Source organism: Barbus barbus (genome assembly GCF_936440315.1).
Source record: "Barbus barbus genome assembly, chromosome: 19".
Lineage (NCBI taxonomy): Eukaryota > Metazoa > Chordata > Actinopteri > Cypriniformes > Cyprinidae > Barbus > Barbus barbus.
The window spans coordinates 31480395-31504485 of NC_136747.1; the positions used below are offsets into that span (position 1 = coordinate 31480395).

The 24091-nt window shown below is 39.1% G+C and overlaps 1 protein-coding gene across 1 annotated transcript in view; it reads right to left on the bottom strand.

The window, feature by feature from the left end:
* The window catches only part of LOC306884876 (collagen alpha-1(XIV) chain-like), an 84213-nt gene that overhangs the window by 34008 nt on the left and 26114 nt on the right, over positions 1-24091 (bottom strand). The window contains exons 12-24 of the mRNA XM_079441104.1: positions 22467-22612; positions 19851-19980; positions 19621-19760; positions 19428-19554; positions 19161-19300; positions 11543-11675; positions 11393-11443; positions 11033-11175; positions 9484-9613; positions 8188-8310; positions 3519-3668; positions 1729-1845; positions 890-1036 (exon numbers count right to left, since the gene is read on the bottom strand). Of these exons, the coding sequence (XP_079297230.1) occupies positions 890-1036; positions 1729-1845; positions 3519-3668; positions 8188-8310; positions 9484-9613; positions 11033-11175; positions 11393-11443; positions 11543-11675; positions 19161-19300; positions 19428-19554; positions 19621-19760; positions 19851-19980; positions 22467-22612 (1677 nt within the window). The remainder of the gene's footprint in view (positions 1-889; positions 1037-1728; positions 1846-3518; positions 3669-8187; positions 8311-9483; positions 9614-11032; positions 11176-11392; positions 11444-11542; positions 11676-19160; positions 19301-19427; positions 19555-19620; positions 19761-19850; positions 19981-22466; positions 22613-24091) is intronic.

Sequence of the window (24091 nt, forward strand, 5' to 3'; positions counted from 1 at the left end):
CAAACAAAAACAATACGAACACTGAAGAGCAACGCACAATAGCTGCCATCAGCGGCGCCATTTTGTCATGAACCTAATGGCTAACCTGTAATGGCTAACAATGGTTTGGATTTTTTTTTTTGCATTTCGACCTTTACATCTACTGTATCAATGAGAGACTCAATAACTATATCACAAGACGTCATTTAAACTCAAAATGTGTTTTTGGCTCACAGCGACGGACACATGTATAATCACATGATCACATACAATCACAGTCAGTGTTGCTCATCGAGAGGATCTCATGCCACTGGTCACAGTTTTCAAAAACAATCTCAAATTATATGTTTTCTAGGAAAAATTACATTTTTAGTTACTCAAAACTGAAGTCTTACTGAAAGTGTATAACTTCACTACAGATCTGTTTGTGTGTGTGTGTTTCTCTGTGTGTGTGTGTGTGTGTGTGTGTGTTTGTACATGTTCTCTGTGTGTGTGTGTATGTGTGTGTGTGTTTGTACATGTTCTCTGTGTGTGTGTGTGTGTTTGTTTGTACATGTTCTCTGTGTGTGTGTGTGTGTGTTTGTACATGTTCTCTGTGTGTGTGTGTGTGTGTGTTTGTACATGTTCTGTGTGTGTGTGTGTGTGTGTGTGTGTGTGTGTACGTACATGTTCTCTGTGTGTGTGTGTGTGTGTGTGTGTGTGTGTGTACGTACATGTTCTCTCTGTGTGTGTGTGTGTGTGTGTGTGTTTGTACATGTTCTGTGTGTGTGTGTGTGTGTGTGTGTGTGTACGTACATGTTCTCTGTGTGTGTGTGTGTGTGTGTACGTACATGTTCTCTCTGTGTGTGTGTGTGTGTGTGTGTGTGTGTACGTACATGTTCTCTGTGTGTGTGTGTGTGTGTGTACGTACATGTTCTCTGTGTGGTGGTGACGGCAGGTCCCTCTGTGTCCTGCAGCTGAGCGTGAATGCTGATGGTGTACTGTGTGTTGGGAGTCAGGTCATTAAAGCAGTGTCTGGACGTGGAGCCGCTCAACCTCACTTCCTGTTTCTCACCGTCTGAAACAGAGGATTGAATGGAAACCCAAAGATTTACACGCGTGTGTGTGTGTGTGTGTGTGTGTTGACATCTACTGCACTGTACATCAGCATCAGGTAAAGTGTGTGAACTCTTCTGAATAAGACTAAAGCGTATCTGAACATTTGGATATGTATTTATACTTTATCAAAGACTATGGTGTTTTAATTACTGAATTATTGTTATTTCATTATAAAACAATGTAAGAGTATGTGTATTCACGCTTTATATTTTAGAGTTTATAATATTCATGGCAGAACACAATAAGACATCTGTCAAATTACACTGAATTATGTTTATATGTTATATGAATCATGTTAATATTATATCTGGGGTCTGAACATTTTTTGGTTTGACTGAATATTCATTACACTGCAAACAATGCTTTTCTTACTTAGATTTTTTTTGTCTTGTTTCCTGCCAAAATATCTAAAAATAATTATCTTGTTTTCAGGAAAGAAATGGTCAAGATTAAATTAACTTTTTTTTCTGAAAACAAGATAATTATTTTTAGATATTTTGGCAGGAAACAAGACAAAAATCTAAGTAAGAAAAGCATTGTTTGCAGTGTACATACTTTACTGTCATCAGAAGTAGGTTGTGTCAGGTTTCGCTCACTTCTGAGTACACACTCGTTCCTGAAGCATGTGTAAGTGTGTTTAAGTGCACTCACTGGGGGGCGACTGCAGGACGAGGCGGTACAGGTTTGCGTGTTGATGCGGCTGCCACTGAACACACATGCTGCTGGTGCGAACCTGGAACGTGTTGAGGTTACTCACTCCCAGATACACTGGAGACACAGACAGAGACATCAGCGGTGCTCTCTCTCACACACACAAACACACACACACTCACTCCCAGATACACTGGAGACACAGACAGAGACATCAGCGGTGCTCTCTCTCACACACACAAACACACACACACACACACACACACACACTCCCAGATACACTGGAGACACAGACAGAGACATCAGCGGTGGTCTCTCACACACACACACACACACACACACTCCCAGATACACTGGAGACACAGACAGAGACATCAGCGGTGCTCTCTCTCTCACACACACACACACACACACTCCCAGATATACTGGAGACACAGACAGAGACATCAGCGGTGGTCTCTCACACACACACACTCCCAGATATACTGGAGACACAGACAGAGACATCAGCGGTGGTCTCTCACACACACACACACACACACACACACACACACATACTCCCAGATACACTGGAGACACAGACAGAGACATCAGCGGTGGTCTCTCACACACACACACACACACACACACTCCCAGATACACTGGAGGCACAGACAGAGACATCAGCGGTGCTCTCTCTCTCACACACACACACACTCCCAGATACACTGGAGGCACAGACAGAGACATCAGCGGTGCTCTCTCTCACACACACACACTCCCAGATATACTGGAGACACAGACAGAGACATCAGCGGTGGTCTCTCACACACACACACACACACACACACACACTCCCAGATATACTGGAGACACAGACAGAGACATCAGCGGTGGTCTCTCACACACACACACACACACACACATACTCCCAGATACACTGGAGACACAGACAGAGACATCAGCGGTGGTCTCTCACACACACACACACACACACACACACTCCCAGATACACTGGAGGCACAGACAGAGACATCAGCGGTGCTCTCCCTCACACACACACACACACACACACACTCCCAGATACACTGGAGGCACAGACAGAGACATCAGCGGTGGTCTCTCACACACACACACACACACACACACTCCCAGATATACTGGAGACACAGACAGAGACATCAGCGGTGCTCTCTCTCACACACACACACTCCCAGATACACTGGAGGCACAGACAGAGACATCAGCGGTGCTCTCTCTCACACACACACACTCCCAGATACACTGGAGGCACAGACAGAGACATCAGCGGTGCTCTCTCTCACACACACACACACACACTCTCCCAGATACACTGGAGACACAGACAGAGACATCAGCGGTGCTCTCCCTCACACACACACACACACACACACACACACACACACACACACACACACACTCCAAGATACACTGGAGGCACAGACAGAGACATTAGCGGTGCTCTCACACACACACACACACACACACACACACGCTCCCAGATACACTGGAGACACAGACAGAGACATCAGCGGTGCTCACACACACACACACACACACCCACCCAGATACACTGGAGACACAGACAGAGACATCAGCGGTGCTCTCACACACACACACACACACACACACACACCCACCCAGATACACTGGAGACACAGACAGAGACATCAGCGGTGCTCTCTCTCTCACACACACACACACACACACACACACTGAAATCGAGGATTTATTTACATCAGATACTGGGGTAGAATGGAGGAAGCGTTGCAGGCCTGGCTCAGACTCACGTGTTTGGGCTCGTCCACTCAGGGCCTCGCTGGACCCCGTGGTGTAGGTGGCGATGACTTTGACGCTGTACTCCGTCCCGCTCAGCAGATTGACAATCAGCATGGTGTTCACGTCATCACCCACGAAGGTCTCCAGCGCGCGGCCGGCCGCTGTCGGAGGTCAGAGGTCAGCGTGTGTGTGTGTGTGAGATGAGCAGTGTTGGGGAACGCATTACAAGTAACGCAAATAATCAGATTACTTTTTTTAGTAACTAGTAAAGTAACGCATTACTTGTTAATTTAGGAGGAAATATCTGAGTCACTTTTCAAATAAGTAACAGTTCCTGTGTTTGTGATGTATTGAGTGACAGCTCTGGTGTTGAGAGAAATCAGGAGTAAGTGCAGAGTGTTGTGTGTGAACATGATCTTACTGTAGTTCTAGACTAAATATCTACATGATCTTACTGTAGTTCTAGACTAAATATCTACATGATCTTACTGTAGTTCTAGACTAAATATCATCATGATCTTACTGTAGTTCTAGACTAAATATCAACATGATCTTACTGTAGTTCTAGACTAAATATCATCATGATCTTACTGTAGTTCTAGACTAAATATCTACATGATCTTACTGTAGTTCTAGACTAAATATCTACATGATCTTACTGTAGTTCTAGACTAAATATCTACATGATCTTACTGTAGTTCTAGACTAAATATCATCATGATCTTACTGTAGTTCTAGACTAAATATCAACATGATCTTACTGTAGTTCTAGACTAAATATCATCATGATCTTACTGTAGTTCTAGACTAAATATCATCATGATCTTACTGTAGTTCTAGACTAAATATCTACATGATCTTACTGTAGTTCTAGACTAAATATCTACATGATCTTACTGTAGTTCTAGACTAAATATCTACATGATCTTACTGTAGTTCTAGACTAAATATCTACATGATCTTACTCTAGTTCTAGACTAAATATCTACATGATCTTACTCTAGTTCTAGACTAAATATCTACATGATCTTACTGTAGTTCTAGACTAAATATCAACACGATCTTACTCTAGTTCTAGACTAAATATCAACACGATCTTACTGTAGATCTAGACTAAATATCAACACGATCTTACTGTAGTTCTAGACTAAATATCTACACGATCTTACTGTAGTTCTAGACTAAATATCAACATGATCTTACTCTAGTTCTAGACTAAATATCTACATGATCTTACTCTAGTTCTAGACTAAATATCTACATGATCTTACTGTAGTTCTAGACTAAACATCTACACGATCTTACTGTAGTTCTAGACTAAACATCTACACGATCTTACTGTAGTTCTAGACTAAATATCAACACGATCTTACTGTAGTTCTAGACTAAATATCAACACGATCTTACTGTAGATCTAGACTAAATATCAACACGATCTTACTGTAGTTCTAGACTAAATATCTACATGATCTTACTGTAGTTCTAGACTAAATATCTACATGATCTTACTGTAGTTCTAGACTAAATATCTACATGATCTTACTCTAGTTCTAGACTAAATATCTACACGATCTTACTCTAGTTCTAGACTAAATATCTACACGATCTTACTGTAGTTCTAGACTAAATATCTACACGATCTTACTGTAGTTCTAGACTAAATATCAACACGATCTTACTGTAGTTCTAGACTAAATATCAACATGATCTTACTGTAGTTCTAGACTAAATATCAACATGATCTTACTGTAGTTCTAGACTAAATATCTACATGATCTTACTGTAGTTCTAGACTAAATATCAACATGATCTTACTGTAGTTCTAGACTAAATATCAACATGATCTTACTGTAGTTCTAGACTAAATATCAACATGATCTTACTGTAGTTCTAGACTAAATATCATCATGATCTTACTGTAGTTCTAGACTAAATATCTACATGATCTTACTGTAGTTCTAAATATCAACATGATCTTACTGTAGTTCTAAATATCAACATAATCTTACTGTAGTTCTAGACTAAATATCTACATGATCTTACTGTAGTTCTAAATATCAACATGATCTTACTGTAGTTCTAGACTAAATATCAACATGATCTTACTGTAGTTCTAGACTAAATATCAACACGATCTTACTGTAGTTCTAGACTAAATATCTACATGATCTTACTGTAGTTCTAGACTAAATATCAACACGATCTTACTGTAGATCTAGACTAAATATCAACACGATCTTACTGTAGTTCTAGACTAAATATCAACATGATCTTACTGTAGTTCTAGACTAAATATCAACATGATCTTACTGTAGTCCTAGACTAAATATCTACATGATCTTACTGTAGTCCTAGACTAAATATCTACATGATCTTACTGTAGTTCTAGACTAAATATCAACATGATCTTACTGTAGTTCTAGACTAAATATCAACATGATCTTACTGTAGTTCTAGACTAAATATCAACATGATCTTACTGTAGTTCTAGACTAAATATCATCATGATCTTACTGTAGTTCTAGACTAAATATCTACATGATCTTACTGTAGTTCTAGACTAAATATCTACATGATCTTACTGTAGTTCTAGACTAAATATCTACATGATCTTACTGTAGTTCTAGACTAAATATCTACATGATCTTACTGTAGTTCTAGACTAAATATCAACATGATCTTACTGTAGTTCTAGACTAAATATCAACATGATCTTACTGTAGTTCTAGACTAAATATCAACATGATCTTACTGTAGTTCTAGACTAAATATCATCATGATCTTACTGTAGTTCTAGACTAAATATCAACATGATCTTACTGTAGTTCTAGACTAAATATCAACATGATCTTACTGTAGTTCTAGACTAAATATCAACATGATCTTACTGTAGTTCTAGACTAAATATCAACATGATCTTACTGTAGTTCTAAATATCAACATGATCTTACTGTAGTTCTAGACTAAATATCAACATGATCTTACTGTAGTTCTAGACTAAATATCAACACGATCTTACTGTAGTTCTAAATATCAACATGATCTTACTGTAGTTCTAGACTAAATATCAACACGATCTTACTGTAGATCTAGACTAAATATCAACACGATCTTACTGTAGTTCTAGACTAAATATCAACATGATCTTACTGTAGTTCTAGACTAAATATCAACATGATCTTACTGTAGTTCTAGACTAAATATCTACATGATCTTACTGTAGTTCTAGACTAAATATCTACATGATCTTACTGTAGTTCTAGACTAAATATCTACATGATCTTACTGTAGTTCTAGACTAAATATCTACATGATCTTACTGTAGTTCTAGACCAAATATCAACATGATCTTACTGTAGTTCTAGACTAAATATCTACATGATCTTACTGTAGTTCTAGACTAAATATCAACATGATCTTACTGTAGTTCTAGACTAAATATCAACATGATCTTACTGTAGTTCTAGACTAAATATCTACATGATCTTACTGTAGTTCTAAATATCAACATGATCTTACTGTAGTTCTAGACTAAATATCAACATGATCTTACTGTAGTTCTAGACTAAATATCATCATGATCTTACTGTAGTTCTAGACTAAATATCTACATGATCTTACTATAGTTCTAAATATCAACATGATCTTACTGTAGTTCTAAATATCAACATGATCTTACTGTAGTTCTAGACTAAATATCAACATGATCTTACTGTAGTTCTAGACTAAATATCTACATGATCTTACTGTAGTTCTAGACTAAATATCTACATGATGTTACTGTAGTTCTAGACTAAATATCAACATGATCTTACTGTAGTTCTAGACTAAATATAAACATGATCTTACTGTAGTTCTAGACTAAATATCTACATGATCTTACTGTAGTTCTAGACTAAATATCTACATGTATTTACTCATCTCACCTGCACTAAAACACATTCAGTGTTCCTCAAAATCAATAAAAACAGACAAATACAAACTCTGAATATTATACAAACCTGCAATAATTAAATATGTTAAATAAGACAAATACCATTTATGTATTTAAATTCCATTTTATTAATCAATGTCTTTGCTGCTGACCTTTGATCCAATTCAACCAAACTAATAATCAAAAATGACACATTTGTGTTTGATTGTAGTTATTGTTGAATAGGGTTGATCTTTCTTCTCCTGCGTCATATTCTTCATGAGATTAGTTTGAGCGGCGCTCTCTACTGTACAGACCTGAATTTACGGTAACACTTTAGAATAGGAAACACTTATTCACTATTAACTACGACTTTTCCCTCAGTAAATTCCTAATTTGCTGTTTATTAATAGTTAGTAAGGTAGTTGTTAAGTTTAGGTATTGGGTAGGATTAGGGATGTAGAATAAGGTATTAATATGTGCTTAATTACTACTAATAAATAGCTAATATTCTAGTAATATGTATGCTAATAAGCAACTAGTTAAGAGGCCCTAAAATAAAGTGTTACCAGAACTTTTTATATTAAAAACAAACAAGCAGCCCTGCCCAGATTTAAAAACTAACTCGAAAGTAACGTAACGCATTACTTCCCATAAAACATAACAAAATAACGTAATTGGTTAATTTATTAGGGACTAAGGCAATATTGTAATGCATTAGTTTTATAAGTAGCTTTCCCCAACACTGGTGATGAGGTGCTGGGTACCTGAGGTGGGCTGATAGACGATCCTGTAGCCCATGGTGGGCGAGGGCGGTGTGTCCCAGCTGATGCGGAAGCGATTGTACCATTCCTCAGACACACGCAGGTTACTGGGAGCAGAGAGCGGCACTGCGGAGCAGGAGACAGCAGTCACTCACTTCCTGTCAAACACGACTGGCCTGTACGCTTTCATTAAATCATTCTAGAGATGCAGGAAATGGGTATTTGACATTCTCTCTGAGGGTGTAAATTTTCATTTGTCCATTATTTGTTCTACCTGTCTAGCATGTTGTTGCTTTATAAATAAACTACACTAAACTATTGTGAAGATGACATTTTCCTCTTTAGGGGAACTAAAGTACATGCATATAGTGTTTAATAAGGTTTGGAAATGTTTCGTTTTACTGACCAGATTTTACATTATTTTTGAATGTAACAAAATGTGACTAAATAAAATATCCTTTAATAATGCAATTATGACCCATTGTGACAATATAATATTATACAGAGCATGTAGTTTTACGAACTTGTGTTAAATTAATAAATTACAGGGAATATTTGGATTTTTTTTTATTTATACTGAATTTCAATTTAAATAAACGAAATTTAAACAAATATGAATCAATTTTTAAAATAAAATTATATAATTAATTTATAGAACACTTACATTAATTACATTTATTTAAATTAAATAAAATTATTTCCGTAAGAGTGCACGTGGCCTTTTGTAAATTGAATGTTTCTGGCTTCCGGTCTCATCCGCTTCCAACTACTTTTAGCTGTGCAAAACAGCTAGCTTTCCTGCTTGATATTACAAATTGGTGTGTCTTACCATGGTATTTTAACGTATTTTGTCAATTATGAACACACTGGTTTGTAATGCAAACAGTTTTACCATTTACTGCACTTTGTTATTCTTCTCGTTATTTCTCTACAGCGGCTAATGAACCGGAAGACATGCCCATTCACAGAAAACGGCTTACTTCTGCTTTGAAGAATAAGGTGGATAAAACAATTAGGGCTGGCCCGAATACCATTTTTTGAGCTTCGAAGCTTCGATAGGAATCAACACCGAATATTCGAAGCTTCAGAGGGAGGGGCTGAACATATTCTTCTCTCTAATAAAGGCAGGAATCTCTGTGCGTCTGTCTGCCTGTTTGCATTTTTATTGTGTCGAGAAACGTTCATCCAATGACTTCACGCGCGGCAGGTGTGTTGCTGTGGACCCAAGGGAGTGCAGTGTTGACAGCTGTATGGGTTACCCAGAATCACAGAGCGAGGCTCAGTGGAGAGCAGACTCACGTGTGCGGGCGAGGCGTGTGATGGGCGGCCCGTCGCCGTCGCTGTAGAGCGCAGAGACGCTGACGCGGTACTCAGTGTCCGACAGCAGAGGCTGCAGCAGCAGCGAGGTCTGAGCCGCAGGAACCGTCGCCTGCAGCGGAGAAACACACACACACACACAGTCATCAAAGGCGTTTGGATATGGGGAATGTTCCTGCGGTGAACACAAACACATTTCAGGACGACGGCCTGCAGCGCTGCATAACTCTGCGGTAAAAACCCGCCGATAAAAACTAAACACACACTTACAAAACTCCACAGAAGACAAAAAACACGTTCAGAAGCCGCAGGGATTTTTGAGGAGAAATGGAAATTGAGTTTCTGCAGCTCTTTGAAAATCACTGTAACATACAAATGCTGTAAATAACATAAATGTGTCCCTGCAGCACAAAAGCAGTCATGAGTAACACAGGTATATTTATAGCAATAGCCAACAATACATTATATGGATCAAAATTTTCTTTTATGCCAAAAATCATTAGGATATTAAGATCATGTTCCATGAAGATATTTAGTAAATTTCCTACTGTAAATATATCAAAGCTTAATTTTTGATTAGTAATATGCATTGCTAAGAACTTCATTTGAACAACTTTAAAGATGATTTTCTCAATATTTAGATTTTTTTGCACCCTCAGATTCCAGATTTTCAAATAGTTGTATCTCAGACAAATATTGTCCAATCATAACAAACCATACATCAATGGAAAGAGTATTTATTCAGATTTCAGATGAAAAAATAATTTCTCAATTTCAAAAAATGACCCTTATGACTGGTTTTATGCTCCAGGGTCACTTTTAATGATGTTACAGCATTTGAGACCTGCTGAGGTTAAATGTGACGAATCACATCTGAATGTGTCACGGATCAAAAACAATTTATCCAGTTTTGTACACATATGGTCAGGTTTATTAAACAGGGCAAATTAGTGCGAGAGCAATTTCAAAACGGCGCCAATGGGCGTGGAAATTTATGCAAGTGATTTACTGACAACACGCAATTTAAAGAACACAGACGCAACATCTGATTTACATAACGACCAACACAATATACCAAGCGCAGCACAAATTAGCGTAGCTGCATTTAAGTAAGGCCGATGCTCATCAGGTGCGGGTGATCTACTTACGACACAGGCGCAAAATAGTTTAAAGCATGCGTTTTTTAAATAATGGTGCAAATACCAGTAATTTGACGAGCGCAAACATTAGTAAATTGCGTTGCGTGATTTAATAAAAGGAAAGGGAACCTCCTACAAATGCATATTCAATAAGGTCAGGTGCAAAAATAAGTGTCTACGCCTTTCCAGCGCTAATTCTTCACTGCACATCTTTAGTAAATCCTGACAGTACTGTTTTAACACCAAAAGACGGTTTGCGCTGGCACATTCTGTTAGTAAAACTGGCCCATGGACTGTCATGAGACATTTATCATATGAAAATGCATTTAAATCAGCACAATTTGCAGTGTCAATATTCAGGTTATAATGTAGGAGAGGATGGAGTCTCTCACCGTCTGTTCGGCGCGGTCTCCTCGTGTACTTATGTATGACACTCGGTACTGACGCACGTTTGGACCCAGCGGATCCCACGATACACGCATGCTGAAGGTCGTCATGTCACTCAGCTGCAGATTCCTGACGGCCAGACGCTGCACTACACACACACACACACAGAGACACACAAACAATGAACAGAAGCCATGATCATCGGAGCACATTCAATGTTTTCCATAGTGACTTTGTCATCAACTCTTGTTCTGAAGGTTGATGAAAGGTTGGAGAATTTAGCGCGTGTAAGTGACCGCCGAAGAGCGTTTCTGATGCAGGAAAACCACTGATGACGAGTGCTGGAAACACATGAGAGATTTTACCGGCTGTAGTCGTTCTTATGGTCGTCGTCGTAACTGTTGTTGTTCTGGCAACTTCAAACACATTTAGAGAGAAAAAACACATTAAAGTCTGTGATTCTGGTCAATTTTCAGGCAGCACTGGGCATCATGAAGGAGCAGGTGAAGTCAGACCTGTGGTCTCGCTGATCTCCACCGGATCGCTCTCAGACTCGTCTCTGTAGATCGCAGACAGAGAAACTTCATATTCAGTCAGAGGCCTCAGACCCGTGATGACAAACCAGTTTGAGTTATCATTGATGAGAACCTGCAGACAAACACAGAGACACGGACAGGCAGATGGTCAGAGAGACAGACAGACAGACAGAGACAAAGCTGTGAACGACCTGAGAGACAAGGCACGGAGAGCTTTTTATGCTATTAAGAGAAATATCAAAATTGACATCCCAATCAGAATCTGGATAAAAATAATGAAATCAGTAATAGAACCCATGGCACTCTACGGGTGTGAAGTCTGGGGCCGCTCACAAACCAAGAGTTCACTAAATGGGACAAACACCCAATAGAGACTCTGCAGACCCAACTATGCAAAGTTTTGCTCCGAGTACAGCGCAAAACCCCAAATAATGCCTGCAGAGCAGAATTAGGATTATACCCACTTATAATCACAATACAAAAAAGGGCCATTAAATTCCATGCCCACCTAAAAAACAGTGATAAACAGACCCTCCATCACAAAGCCCTGAACTACCACGAGCTGACACCAGAAAGAAACGCCCTCAGCCAATCGGTCTTAGAGCTGACTACACAAACCACAACATGTCTGACTGAGAATACAAACTTAGCCAGACCAAACCAAATAATTAAAACACAAAAAGAAAAATACCTACAGCATTGGAGAGACGCAACAGCCCTACAAAGTAAACTGGAATGCTATTTGGCCCTAAATAGAGAATATGAATTGGCAGGATACCTGAGTACAGTGAGTGACCCTAAACTGAGGAAAGTCCTGAGTGTCACGAATCTGGTCTATGCTCTCCCGGTTAACCACCACCAGAGGTCACCCGTTCACCACATTGACTTTCACTCACAACACACTGGACTCCATTTCCCACAATGCATTGCACAGATCACAGCTGTCACCATTCACTCATCACACACACCTGATGCTCATTTCACAATCACGCACTCACTATTTAACCTGGGACTTCCTCTTGCTCTGGGCCGAGTATTGTCTGCATTTAGTGCTCTCCTAGCGCTAGCTGCTTAACCGTGCCTTCCGTGTTTCTGTTCAGTTTCTGTAATTGTTAGCGTTTATCACTCATTCAGCGATAGCAACTTTACAGAGCCATTCTTGTAGTCTTGTCTTGCCTTGTTTATCTTGCCGTGTCTGACCCTGCCCGTGTTTCCTGGATTTACCCCTTTGCCTTGCCGTTTGGACTGTGTTCGCTCCCCGTTTGGATTATTGCTCTCGTCTCTGGATTATCTCTCTGCCTTGCCCCTTTGGATACTGTTCGCTGATCGTCGACCCACGCTTGCTCCACGGATTGCTCTGTCTTGCCCTTGCCATACCTGTTTGCCCCTGTCTGACCCTGCCTGTTTTCTGACCATGTTTTGTAATAAAGCTTTGCATATGGATCCGCACGTCTCGTCAGCCCCGTAACACTGAGCATGTCCAGACTCAGTCAACACAATCTCACCATAGAGACCGGCAGACACAGACAGACCTGGCTACCAGAAGAAGACCGGCTGTGTCCCCACTGCACAGGAAATGAAGTGGAAACAGAACTGCACTTCCTGACATCCTGCCCTAAATATGCACAAATTAGGGACACTTTCTATCCCCATTTCACAACTCACCACAAAGACTTGAAGTCCTGTCACGACCAAAGAGCCTCCAGCGGGACAGAACTACCAACACACTCACTATATGCCTAGAGGCACTTCTATACATCTTTTTTGTTCATTATTATTTTATTATTATTTATTTATTTTTATTGTATAGTGTTATTAAAGCTCTGGCAATGTAAAGATTTCTTTCACCATGCCAATAAAGCTATTTGAATCTTGAATCTTGAATGAGTGTGTGAGAGAGAGAGAGAGAGAGAGAGAGCGAGAGAGAGACACTCTAATGACGTGAATGAAGCGTTAAGCGTGAGTGATTTACATGTTAAGTCAATGCAAAGACGCGAAAAGACATCCTGCGGAGCCATTCGCGCAAGTGAGGCGGCGCGAATTGAGCGTTTCGGGCGTTTGACGCGTGTATCGCGTGATTTGCGCAAGTTGAAAAATCTGAACTTTGGCGGATATTCGCGCCCGCGTTAACCAATCAGGAGCTTGCTCTAGTAGTGACATGATTACGAGTGGAGCAGCCCATGCTGATCACCTCAACCTCCTCAGAGGAAGAGAGGTAAAGCATCGTGCTCTCACTCGAGAAAAGTCCCACGAGGCTCCTATACACACATATATGTGTATATGTATACATATATACACATCTAACTTCTCCTAGTTAGATGAAATACATCATTTAATTCCACAAAATGAAATGCAGAAAGACAACCAGATGAGTAAACACGGTCTGATATGAAAAGTATTCATAATAAGAATGAGAATGATGTAATGCACGCGACAGCGAGCTCTCACTCAAAGGGGGAAGAACCGCACCGTGGGCTTCCAGCCCCGAGCGAGAGTGCTAGATCTGGGGAATGCTGGTGGAGATTGGGCGAACCCGTCTCACACCGTCTGCCAGATCCATGTTGCGATCCCCGCGATCTCACTCACTCACTCACCGCCGTGCCTCAGCAGAGGCGGGACCGCGAGATCGTACGGCGGGGAGAAGCACAATCAGCCCTAAATCTTTAGAGCTGACAGCACGAATATAATGATGTCGTCATTCATAATATGCTTGTGCAAACACTGCAGCTTTACAAAGCTCATCGACGTCCTACACGCCCACCTCCTCAGAGGAAGACAGGCGGAGTGTCGAGCCCTCTCTCTGGAGGGAAGAAACCGCAGGGCAGGCTAACGAACACAGAGAGCGGGCGCTGGATCTGATGGGAAAGGAAGAATTTACTTTGGGATCAAGAAACCAAAACACAAAGTAAGTTACAACTCTATCGAACTATAAAATTAAAATATGAATTAGAAGAATATCTCCAGAGTGTGAAAGACACAAAGCAGAGACAGATCCTGAGCAAGTACAGGCTCAGTGAGCACAGACTAGCCATCGAGACCGGCAGACACAGAAAGAGCTGCTTACCCAGAGAGCAAAGAGTGTGTGTTCACTGTGAGACAGAGACACACTTCCTACTTCACTGTTACCAGTTTAAATCAATCAGAGACATATACATCAACAAATTCACAAACATCATAAAGAACTTTACAGCCATGACTGAAGAGGAACAAATAAAGATAATACTAGGAGAGGGACAGACAGCAGCACTGGCTGCGAGATACGTGTGTGTGTGTGTGTGTGTGTGTGCGCTAGAGTCTGAGAGACAGCAGGTGAGTGTGTGTATTATGTCTGACCTCAGTGTGTTTCCCTACTGTCCACCACAGTGACCCTCAGCCTGTGTGTGTTTATATGTTAAACACTGTGGTATGAAATGTTCACACAAGTTCTTATTTGTTAAAATGTTTATTTAAGTATATATTGTTATAATGGTTTTATTCTATTATTTCGATATTTTCATTGTTATTATGTTTCTCTCTCTCTCTCTATATATACACATATATATATATACACATATATATATATATATATATATATATATATATATATATATATATATATATATATATTTAGATTTATATCAAGCTTTGGCAATATTGTATTTTTACAGTCATACCAATGAAGCAATATTGAATTGAATTGAATTGAGAGACAGACAGAGAGAGAGAGATAGTTTAGTTGATATATTACATCACCAGTACAGCAAGGCAAAAATCATATTTGGTTAAAATTGGATAAAAGCTTTGGAATTCTAGATAAAGACCTTTTTATCTGTGGAATGTATATTCCTCCATCAGATTCCCCATACTACGACAATCAAGTGTTTTACACTTTACAGGAAGAACTGAATCAATATCAAACTCTGGGGAAAATTTTACTATGTGGAGATCTAAATGCTCGAACCGGTTCAGAATTAAGCCCTATTCGCACGGGATTAGTATTATCTGGGGACCATGTGTGATTCTGAAATTACCCCCCTACATCTGAATTTCGTGTAGTGCATTCGCACGGGATAAGCGAAGCCTGTGATTTTACTCAAAATTACTGATTTATCTCCGAATACCCGGATGTCAAGACTTTGAGAGTCCCGTTCTATGGTCCAGATGGATAAAAAAAGAAAGAAACTAATATAGTTTTGTGTCCCGTGTCATTTACATTTCACCAGGTTAAAATGATATCTCAAGCTTTATGCTTGATTTATTTGTAACGCATTAAACCTTTTCAGCTTTCTCTTTCTGCAAATTGTATGGTGTAGCGATATGACACAGCACCCAAAATATTATCAAACACTCCAACACAGCTCCATTCTTTGCAAAAGATGGATAAAAAGGCACACAGGAAACAAAAACCTTGACAAATGATATACGACCCGCCAAATGCTGGCCAAATCACAGAGATGTCGATTCGCATGGGACTAAAATTATCCCAGGACCTCTGTGTTCGGCAAAATATGGTAGGTCATTTGTGGGAGAATTTTTACTTTACAAATTACAGACATGGCCGATTCGCACGGGATTAAGATCACAGACAACCTCCGCAATTATTACAAATGACTGGAGGTCACCAGGTAATACTAATCCCGTGCGAATAGGGCTTTAGACTATATTGATAACTCGGGAGATAAACATCTGTTCACACATTTACCCCAATATCTCTTCAGTACTCTACCTGGAAGAAATAACCAGGATACTGGAGTCAATGGGCATGGCAAAGAGGTAGCCCACCTGTGTCAAACTTTAGGACTTTATATCCTCAATGGTAGAATCAAGAAGGAGATTCCTGTGGACAATTTACCTATAGCTCAAATCTCGGCAACAGTGTTGTAGATTATGCCATATCAAATATAAGACCCCCCCATTTCAGTGCACTTACCGTCAAAGCTCATCACCCCTGTCTGATCACAGCCAGATCAATCTCTTCAGGTGAAAACATCAAATCAAGAGAGATCCAGAAAAAGCCAATTCATCTACATAAGCTCAAAACACCATATAGATGGACTCTTAATGCTGCTGAAACATATATTAAAGTACTGAAGTCAAATGAAATAGTCAATTCCATAACACTGTTTAACAATTCAACATATGATAATAATTGGAAAGGAATACATTTAGCAATTAAACATATTAATGATATTTAAATAAAACTACCACATGTAAACACAAAAACAGAGCTAAACAAAAACCTTCTGAAAAGTGGTTTGACCGTGATTGTAAAACAATAAGACAAGCGCTACGATTAATCTCAAATCAAAAACACAAAGATCCAGTCAACTCAGAATTACGCTTCAAGCACTCAGAACTTCTGAAACAATACAAGAACACACTGAGACAGAAGAAATTAGATTATTATAACAACACACTTCAGAAGATCAGGGTCAGTTCTGGAGCACTTGGACCAGTCTAAACAATACAAAGCCACAAGAACTAGCCATACAAGATGGTCAAATTTGGAAAGATTATTTTGAGAAGCTCTATACACATCAAACTGACTCTCTGAATAATCCCAACCAGTTAAAAGTCCTTGAAAAACTGAACGCTCTTGAATCATGTATCAAAAACAACCAAAATCCTCTTGATTATCCAATAACCCAACAAGAACTTAGTGGAAAACTGAAATCCCTCAAATGTAAGAAATCCTGTGGCCCTGACAACAGAAACAATGAGATGCTTAAACACATCTCTCCTGAACTTCAGACTGCATTACTCAAACTCTTCAATCTGACTCTGAGTTCAGGCGTTTCTCCTGAGGTCTGGAACACAGGACTCATCTCTCCTATCTTTAAAAGTGGAGACAAAACAGATCTTAATAACTACAGAGGGATATGTGTAACCAGTCATTTGGCAAAAGTATTTTGCTCTATAATCAACTCTCGGATTTCATCTTTCTTAAAGCAGCACAATATCATCAGCAAATCTCAAATTGGCTTCCTCCCTAAACATCGAACCACTGACCATATTCACACACTACACACATTAATAAATCAACATGTACACCTAAAGAAAGAGGGAAACATATCTGCATGCTTCATAGATTTTAAGAAGGCTTTTGACTCCATTTGGCATAATGGATTGTTTTATAAAATCATTCAAAGTGGCATAGGGGGTAAAATATATGACTTAATTAAAAACATGTATAACCAAAATAAATGTGCAGTAAAAATTGGACAGCAAAGGACAGACTATTTTTCTCAACAGCGAGGAGTGAGACAGGGCTTCTGCCTCAGCCCCACTTTATTTAACATATATATCAATGAACTGGCAGATCTACTGGACCAATCAGAGTCCAGGACTACAATTATTCCTCACAGAAGTCAAATATTTACTGTATGCAGACGACTTGCTAATTCTATCTAAAACACCAGAAGGTCTCCAGAACAACCTTCACATTTTAACTAAATACTGCCTTGATTGGAACTTAGAAGTCAACATCCAAAAAGCTAAGATAATGATATTTCAGAAAAAAACATCACGCCATACGAACAAAATTATTCAAAATAGACATCCCCATCAGAATCTGGACAAAGATGTCTGATAGTGTCATACTGCCTATTGCCCTGTATGGAAGCGAGATCTGGGGCCCAACGAGTAACTACAGCCATAAAGATTGGCACAAACACCCTTTAGAAGCTCTGCATGTAGAGTTCTGCAGAAGCATCCTTCATGTGCACAGAAACACACCTAATAACGCCGTCTCCCCCTAAATATAATCATTAAAACAAGAGTTTTAAAGTTCTGGATCCACTTAAACTCTAGTTCTGAAGATTCTCTTCATTTTAAAGCACTACAAACACAAAGAATGAGTGCCCAAAAAAGTCATCTTTGTGTACTGGTGTCAGATCTGACTAACAAAGCACTCAATATCACCAACCCTGAAAAAGCTGGAAGAATCAAAGAAATGATGAATGAAGAGAAGGAGACATACATACAGCACTGGAAAGAACAAACCAAAGACCAAAGTGGTCTCCAATGCTATCTGAAACTCAACAGAGAGTACAGTCTGGCTGATTATCTGATCTCAGTCAGGAATATAACTCAGACATTTACTGACGAAGTACAGACTGAGTGACCACCAGCTGGCCATAGAAAGAGGACCACATAGAAAGACGTGGTTACCTAAAGAAGAGCGAATCTGTAAGGAATGTAGATCTGGATCAGTTGAGACGGAGGAACACTTTCTCCTCCACTGTGACAAATACACGTCCTTAAGAGACGCACTGTACAGTCAAATACAGCAGATTATTCCTGAGTTCAAATTAAGAATATTACTCGCTGAAGGACCTGCTTCCTCTTTGGTAGCACAACATATTTATAAATGCCACAAACTAAGAAGTAAAGAGTGAACACATCTGCATTAGTAGTACTAGTACCATTAATGTTTATATAAATATACTGTATATACGGATGTATTTTGTTTTGTTTTGTTTATTTATGGATATATATTATATATTTTAGTTTTTATTCTGATATGTGCGATGCTTTGGCAATATGTATCTAAGTATGTCATGCCAATAAAGCAATATGAATTGAATAGAGGGACAGAGAGACAGACAGGTGTGTGCACCTCTTTGGTCTCTCCTCCTGCCGCGGGTCTCCAGGTGAGTCTGTAGAAGGAGACGTCAGACGCGGCGTTTTGCCACATCACTCTGAAACTATCAGTGGATACATCACTGCTGCGGAGATTCAGCGGCAGGGGAACCTCACCTAAAACACACACACACACACACACACATTTGAAATAGAATTACTTTATTGTATGTTTTTTTTGTTGTTGTTGTATTTCGATTAGGTTTTAATGTGATTTTGAATATATGAACATGTGTGTCCTCACTGGTGGTGAAGCTGTCCGTCAGCGGTTCTGCTTGTCCCTCGTCATACAGGGCAAAGATGGCGATGGTGTACTCCGTCAGAGAGGTCAGGTTTCGCAGCAACAGCATGGTGACCGGACCCACTTCCACCTGAGGTTACCAAAGGTCAAAGACACGCCAAAACAATTCAGTTCACAGTGGCTGATGCGCTCTTACCTTATTGGTCTCCACAGTGTCCGTCTTCACATAAACAATGCGGTAACCTTTGACCTTACGAGACGCTGCATCCCACGAGAGTTTAGCGGAGCTGTGACTGATGTCTGAGATGCGCAGATTACGAGCCGGAGTCAGACGGACTGAGAGCGAGAGTCAGAAGGAGGATGTTACCAGCTAGTATTTAGCACACATAGGTGTTTCTGTCGTGTATTGGTGGGGTTCGTACTCACGCGTGGTCTCCTGCGCGGTCATGGGGTCACTGGCCTCCTCTCCGTACAGGGCGTAAACGGTCACCGTGTATTCGGTCGCAGGAGTTAAACCGTCCAGTTCAACCTGAGTCACGGAGTCGGACACTTTAACCTGTAAACACAAACACACACTCACTAGCAGTGTTGGGGAAAGTAATGCATTACAATATTGCCTCACTCCCTAAAAAAGTAACTAATTAGTCAAGTTCAAGTTGAGTTTTATTGTCATTCCGCTACATGTGGGGACATACAGTGGAACGAAATGTCGTGTCTCGCAGGACCACGGTGCTACATAAATACAGACATACAACAATGAAGTAAAAAACACTATAAACCTATACTCAACTAACCTACTGACAGATTTAACTATAAGTATACTATATATATAAGTATTTAACCTATACAAACTAAAAGAATAAAGGATAAAAAATACAACTATACGAATGCTTCACAAATGTTTCAGGAGGTAGGGGTTTGCATGGGGTTTCAGAGGGGGGGGGGGTGGTTTGAGTTCAGGGCTCTCACAGCCTGGGGGAAAAAGCTGTTGAGCAGTCTGGCGGAGCGGGCTCTGATGCTCCGGTACCGTCTTCCTGATGGTAGGAGCTGGAAGAGACTGTGGGAGGGATGGGTGGAGTCCCATTTATGTTACTTAGTTACTTTTTTTATGGAAAGTAATGCGTTACGTTACTTTTGAGTTACTTTTTTAATCTGGGCAGGTCTTGCTTTTTTGTTTTTAATATAAAAAAATTCTTCTTTTACAAATGTAAAAGCTCTTCCACACCAAAAGTGAAATGAAATGGAGGAAATGTATTCAGGTTTGTACAGTAGAGAGCGCCACTCAAACTAATCTCATGAAGAATATGACGCAGGAGGAGAAAGTTCAACACTATTCAGCAATAACTACAATCAAACACAAGTGTGTCATTTTTTATTATTAGTTTGGTTGAATTGAATCAAAGGTCAGTAGCAAAGACATTCAGAGTTTGTATTTGTCTGTTTTTATTGATTCTGAGGAACACTGAATGTGTTTTAGTGCAGGTGAGATGAGTAAATACATGTAGATATTTAGTCTAGAACTACAGTAAGACCATGTAGATATTTAGTCTAGAACTACAGTAAGATCATGTAGATATTTAGTCTAGAACTACAGTAAGATCACGTAGATATTTAGTCTAGAACTACAGTAAGATCATGGTGATATTTAGTCTAGAACTACAGTAAGATCATGTCGATATTTAGTCTAGAACTACAGTAAGATCATGTCGATATTTAGTCTAGAACTACAGTAAGATCATGTTGATATTTAGTCTAGAACTACAGTAAGATCATGTAGATATTTAGTCTAGAACTACAGTAAGATCATGTAGATATTTAGTCTAGAACTACAGTAAGATCATGTTGATATTTAGTCTAGAACTACAGTAAGATCATGTAGATATTTAGTCTAGATCTACAGTAAGATCATGTAGATATTTAGTCTAGAACTACAGTAAGATCATGTTGATATTTAGTCTAGAACTACAGTAAGATCATGTAGATATTTAGTCTAGAACTACAGTAAGATCATGGTGATATTTAGTCTAGAACTACAGTAAGATCATGTCGATATTTAGTCTAGAACTACAGTAAGATCATGTCGATATTTAGTCTAGAACTACAGTAAGATCATGTCGATATTTAGTCTAGAACCAAAGTAAGATCATGTAGATATTTAGTCTAGAACTAGAGTAAGATCATGTAGATATTTAGTCTAGAACTAGAGTAAGATCATGTAGATATTTAGTCTAGAACTACAGTAAGATCATGTAGATATTTAGTCTAGAACTACAGTAAGATCATGTAGATATTTAGTCTAGAACTACAGTAAGATCATGTAGATATTTAGTCTAGATCTACAGTAAGATCATGTAGATATTTAGTCTAGAACTACAGTAAGATCATGTTGATATTTAGTCTAGAACTACAGTAAGATCATGTAGATATTTAGTCTAGAACTACAGTAAGATCATGTTGATATTTAGTCTAGAACTACAGTAAGATCATGTTGATATTTAGTCTAGAACTACAGTAAGATCATGTTGATATTTAGAACTACAGTAAGATCATGTAGATATTTAGTCTAGAACTACAGTAAGATCATGTTGATATTTAGTCTAGAACTACAGTAAGATCATGTTGATATTTAGTCTAGAACTACAGTAAGATCATGTTGATATTTAGTCTAGAACTACATTCACACACAATGCTCTGCACTTACTCCTGATTTCTCTCAACACCAGAGCTGTCACTCAATACATCACAAACACAGGAACTGCCACTTATTTGAAAAGTAATATTTCCTTCTAAATTAAAAAGTAATGTGTTACTTTACTAGTTACTTAAAAAAGTAATCTGATTATATAACTCGTGTTACTTGTAATGTGTTTACCCCAGCACTGCCCACTAGTTAGGGATACTCACAAATCTGAGAGCATCTGCATTCATACTTGTTCCAGTCGGGTGTCGTAGACTGATTTTAGTTAAAATTGTCACGCCAGACATTCGTATGCGGTGTGAGAGGACCTGTAGTGTGTGTGTGTGTGTGTGTGTGTTTTCCACCTCCTTCTCGTCCGCGGGCTCGCCCTCTGTCAGAGGCGCATACAGGATCATGTACCCAGAAGCCCCTTCTGCCTCTCGCCAGCGTGCACGCATGGTGCTGTGAGTGATGTCATGCAGCTCCAGATCACTGACCGTCGGCAGTGCCACTGACCAACAAACACAACAAAACAATAAAACAGATCAGACATATACAATCAATCAGTTCAGCATGAAATAACACATGAGATGTGTATATCAGACACATAAAACAGGTCAGGTGAGTATTACAGTTTTACTCAATTGTTAAAACACTATAATCAGGCTTTTGCACTAAAATGTCAAAACCATATCGCCATTTTTCAAAAAGCACACCCATTTCCCTAAACTATAAACACTATTCCCCTGCTTTAACACGAGTCAGATTTGGTGAACTGTTACTGTAAAACTCTACACACAAATCCCTACATTTCTCAGTGCTTACACCATGTGCTTGTTTAGAAAGCATAGCATTCAATATTGTTCACTCAAGTCTGCACAGGTTGAGCTCAATTAGCACACAATTACCCAAGAGGAAACGCTAGTGGACTGACATTGTTGAGTTGGGCTCTCGATTGCTTCTCTCTATTCCTGTCTGTCGTGCTGCTGAGAGGTTTGTGATTGTAGCTCCATGTAGCTTCGATTTTCTGTTGAATCTCTATCTTACTTTCACTCTCTGTGGTAAAATACAACTTCGAGTTTTTATCGATTGCTAACACACAATTCACGAAACAATTCACCATTTTCTCATAACTATAAACACAATCTCAAAACTACACACCAACTTGTGCAAGCCTCAAACTTCGAGGTCAAAGTCAAACATTTTAGTCAAAGACACATTCTCTTTTGTCAGAATCTAATCTTTGGCCTCAGATGACACACGAAGCTGTCAGATACGCAGACTATTTTCCTGACTAGTGAACACTAGTGAGATCAATTCAAAACACTGTTACAAAAACCTCCTTTTGGGAAACAGGAAACATCTTGCAAGTCAATGTCCGTTACAGTATGCAGCATAAATAGAGTTGATTCAAGATTCAAGAGTTTTATTGAATCTTGAATCAACTCTATTTATGCTGCATACTGTAACGGACATTGTTGTGGTGAGTTGTGGTGATACAGTACAATTCCCCAATAAATTAAGAAAAGTTTACTTTCATTACACTACTGTAAAGGTATCTTACAGTAGATGAAAAGCACTAGAAGAGAAAAGTACAAAAACCAAACAACTGAATATACAGTAAACACACATTGGAATATACTGTCAGTTACTGTACAGCAATAAATAAATAAATAAATACAGCATCCTCTGCCAAGCTGCATTGGAGTATTAGTACTGTAATATCCTTATTTGTTATACTATAGCAGTTTCTTAGTCTTCTGAGAAAAGACCTTCTCTGCCTCCCCTAGACAGTTGACTTTCAGTTCTGCACAAATACATGTAAAAAGTACTTGGCTACAAATCAATTCAACAGTAACGAGTTTGAGGGAGTGTGCTACAGTAGTTACAGTACAAAGAATAGTAGCAGTATTTCAGATGAGAGGACTTTCACTATGTACTGTAATTGTAATCAGAATCAGAATGAGCTTTATTGGCCAAGTATGTTTAC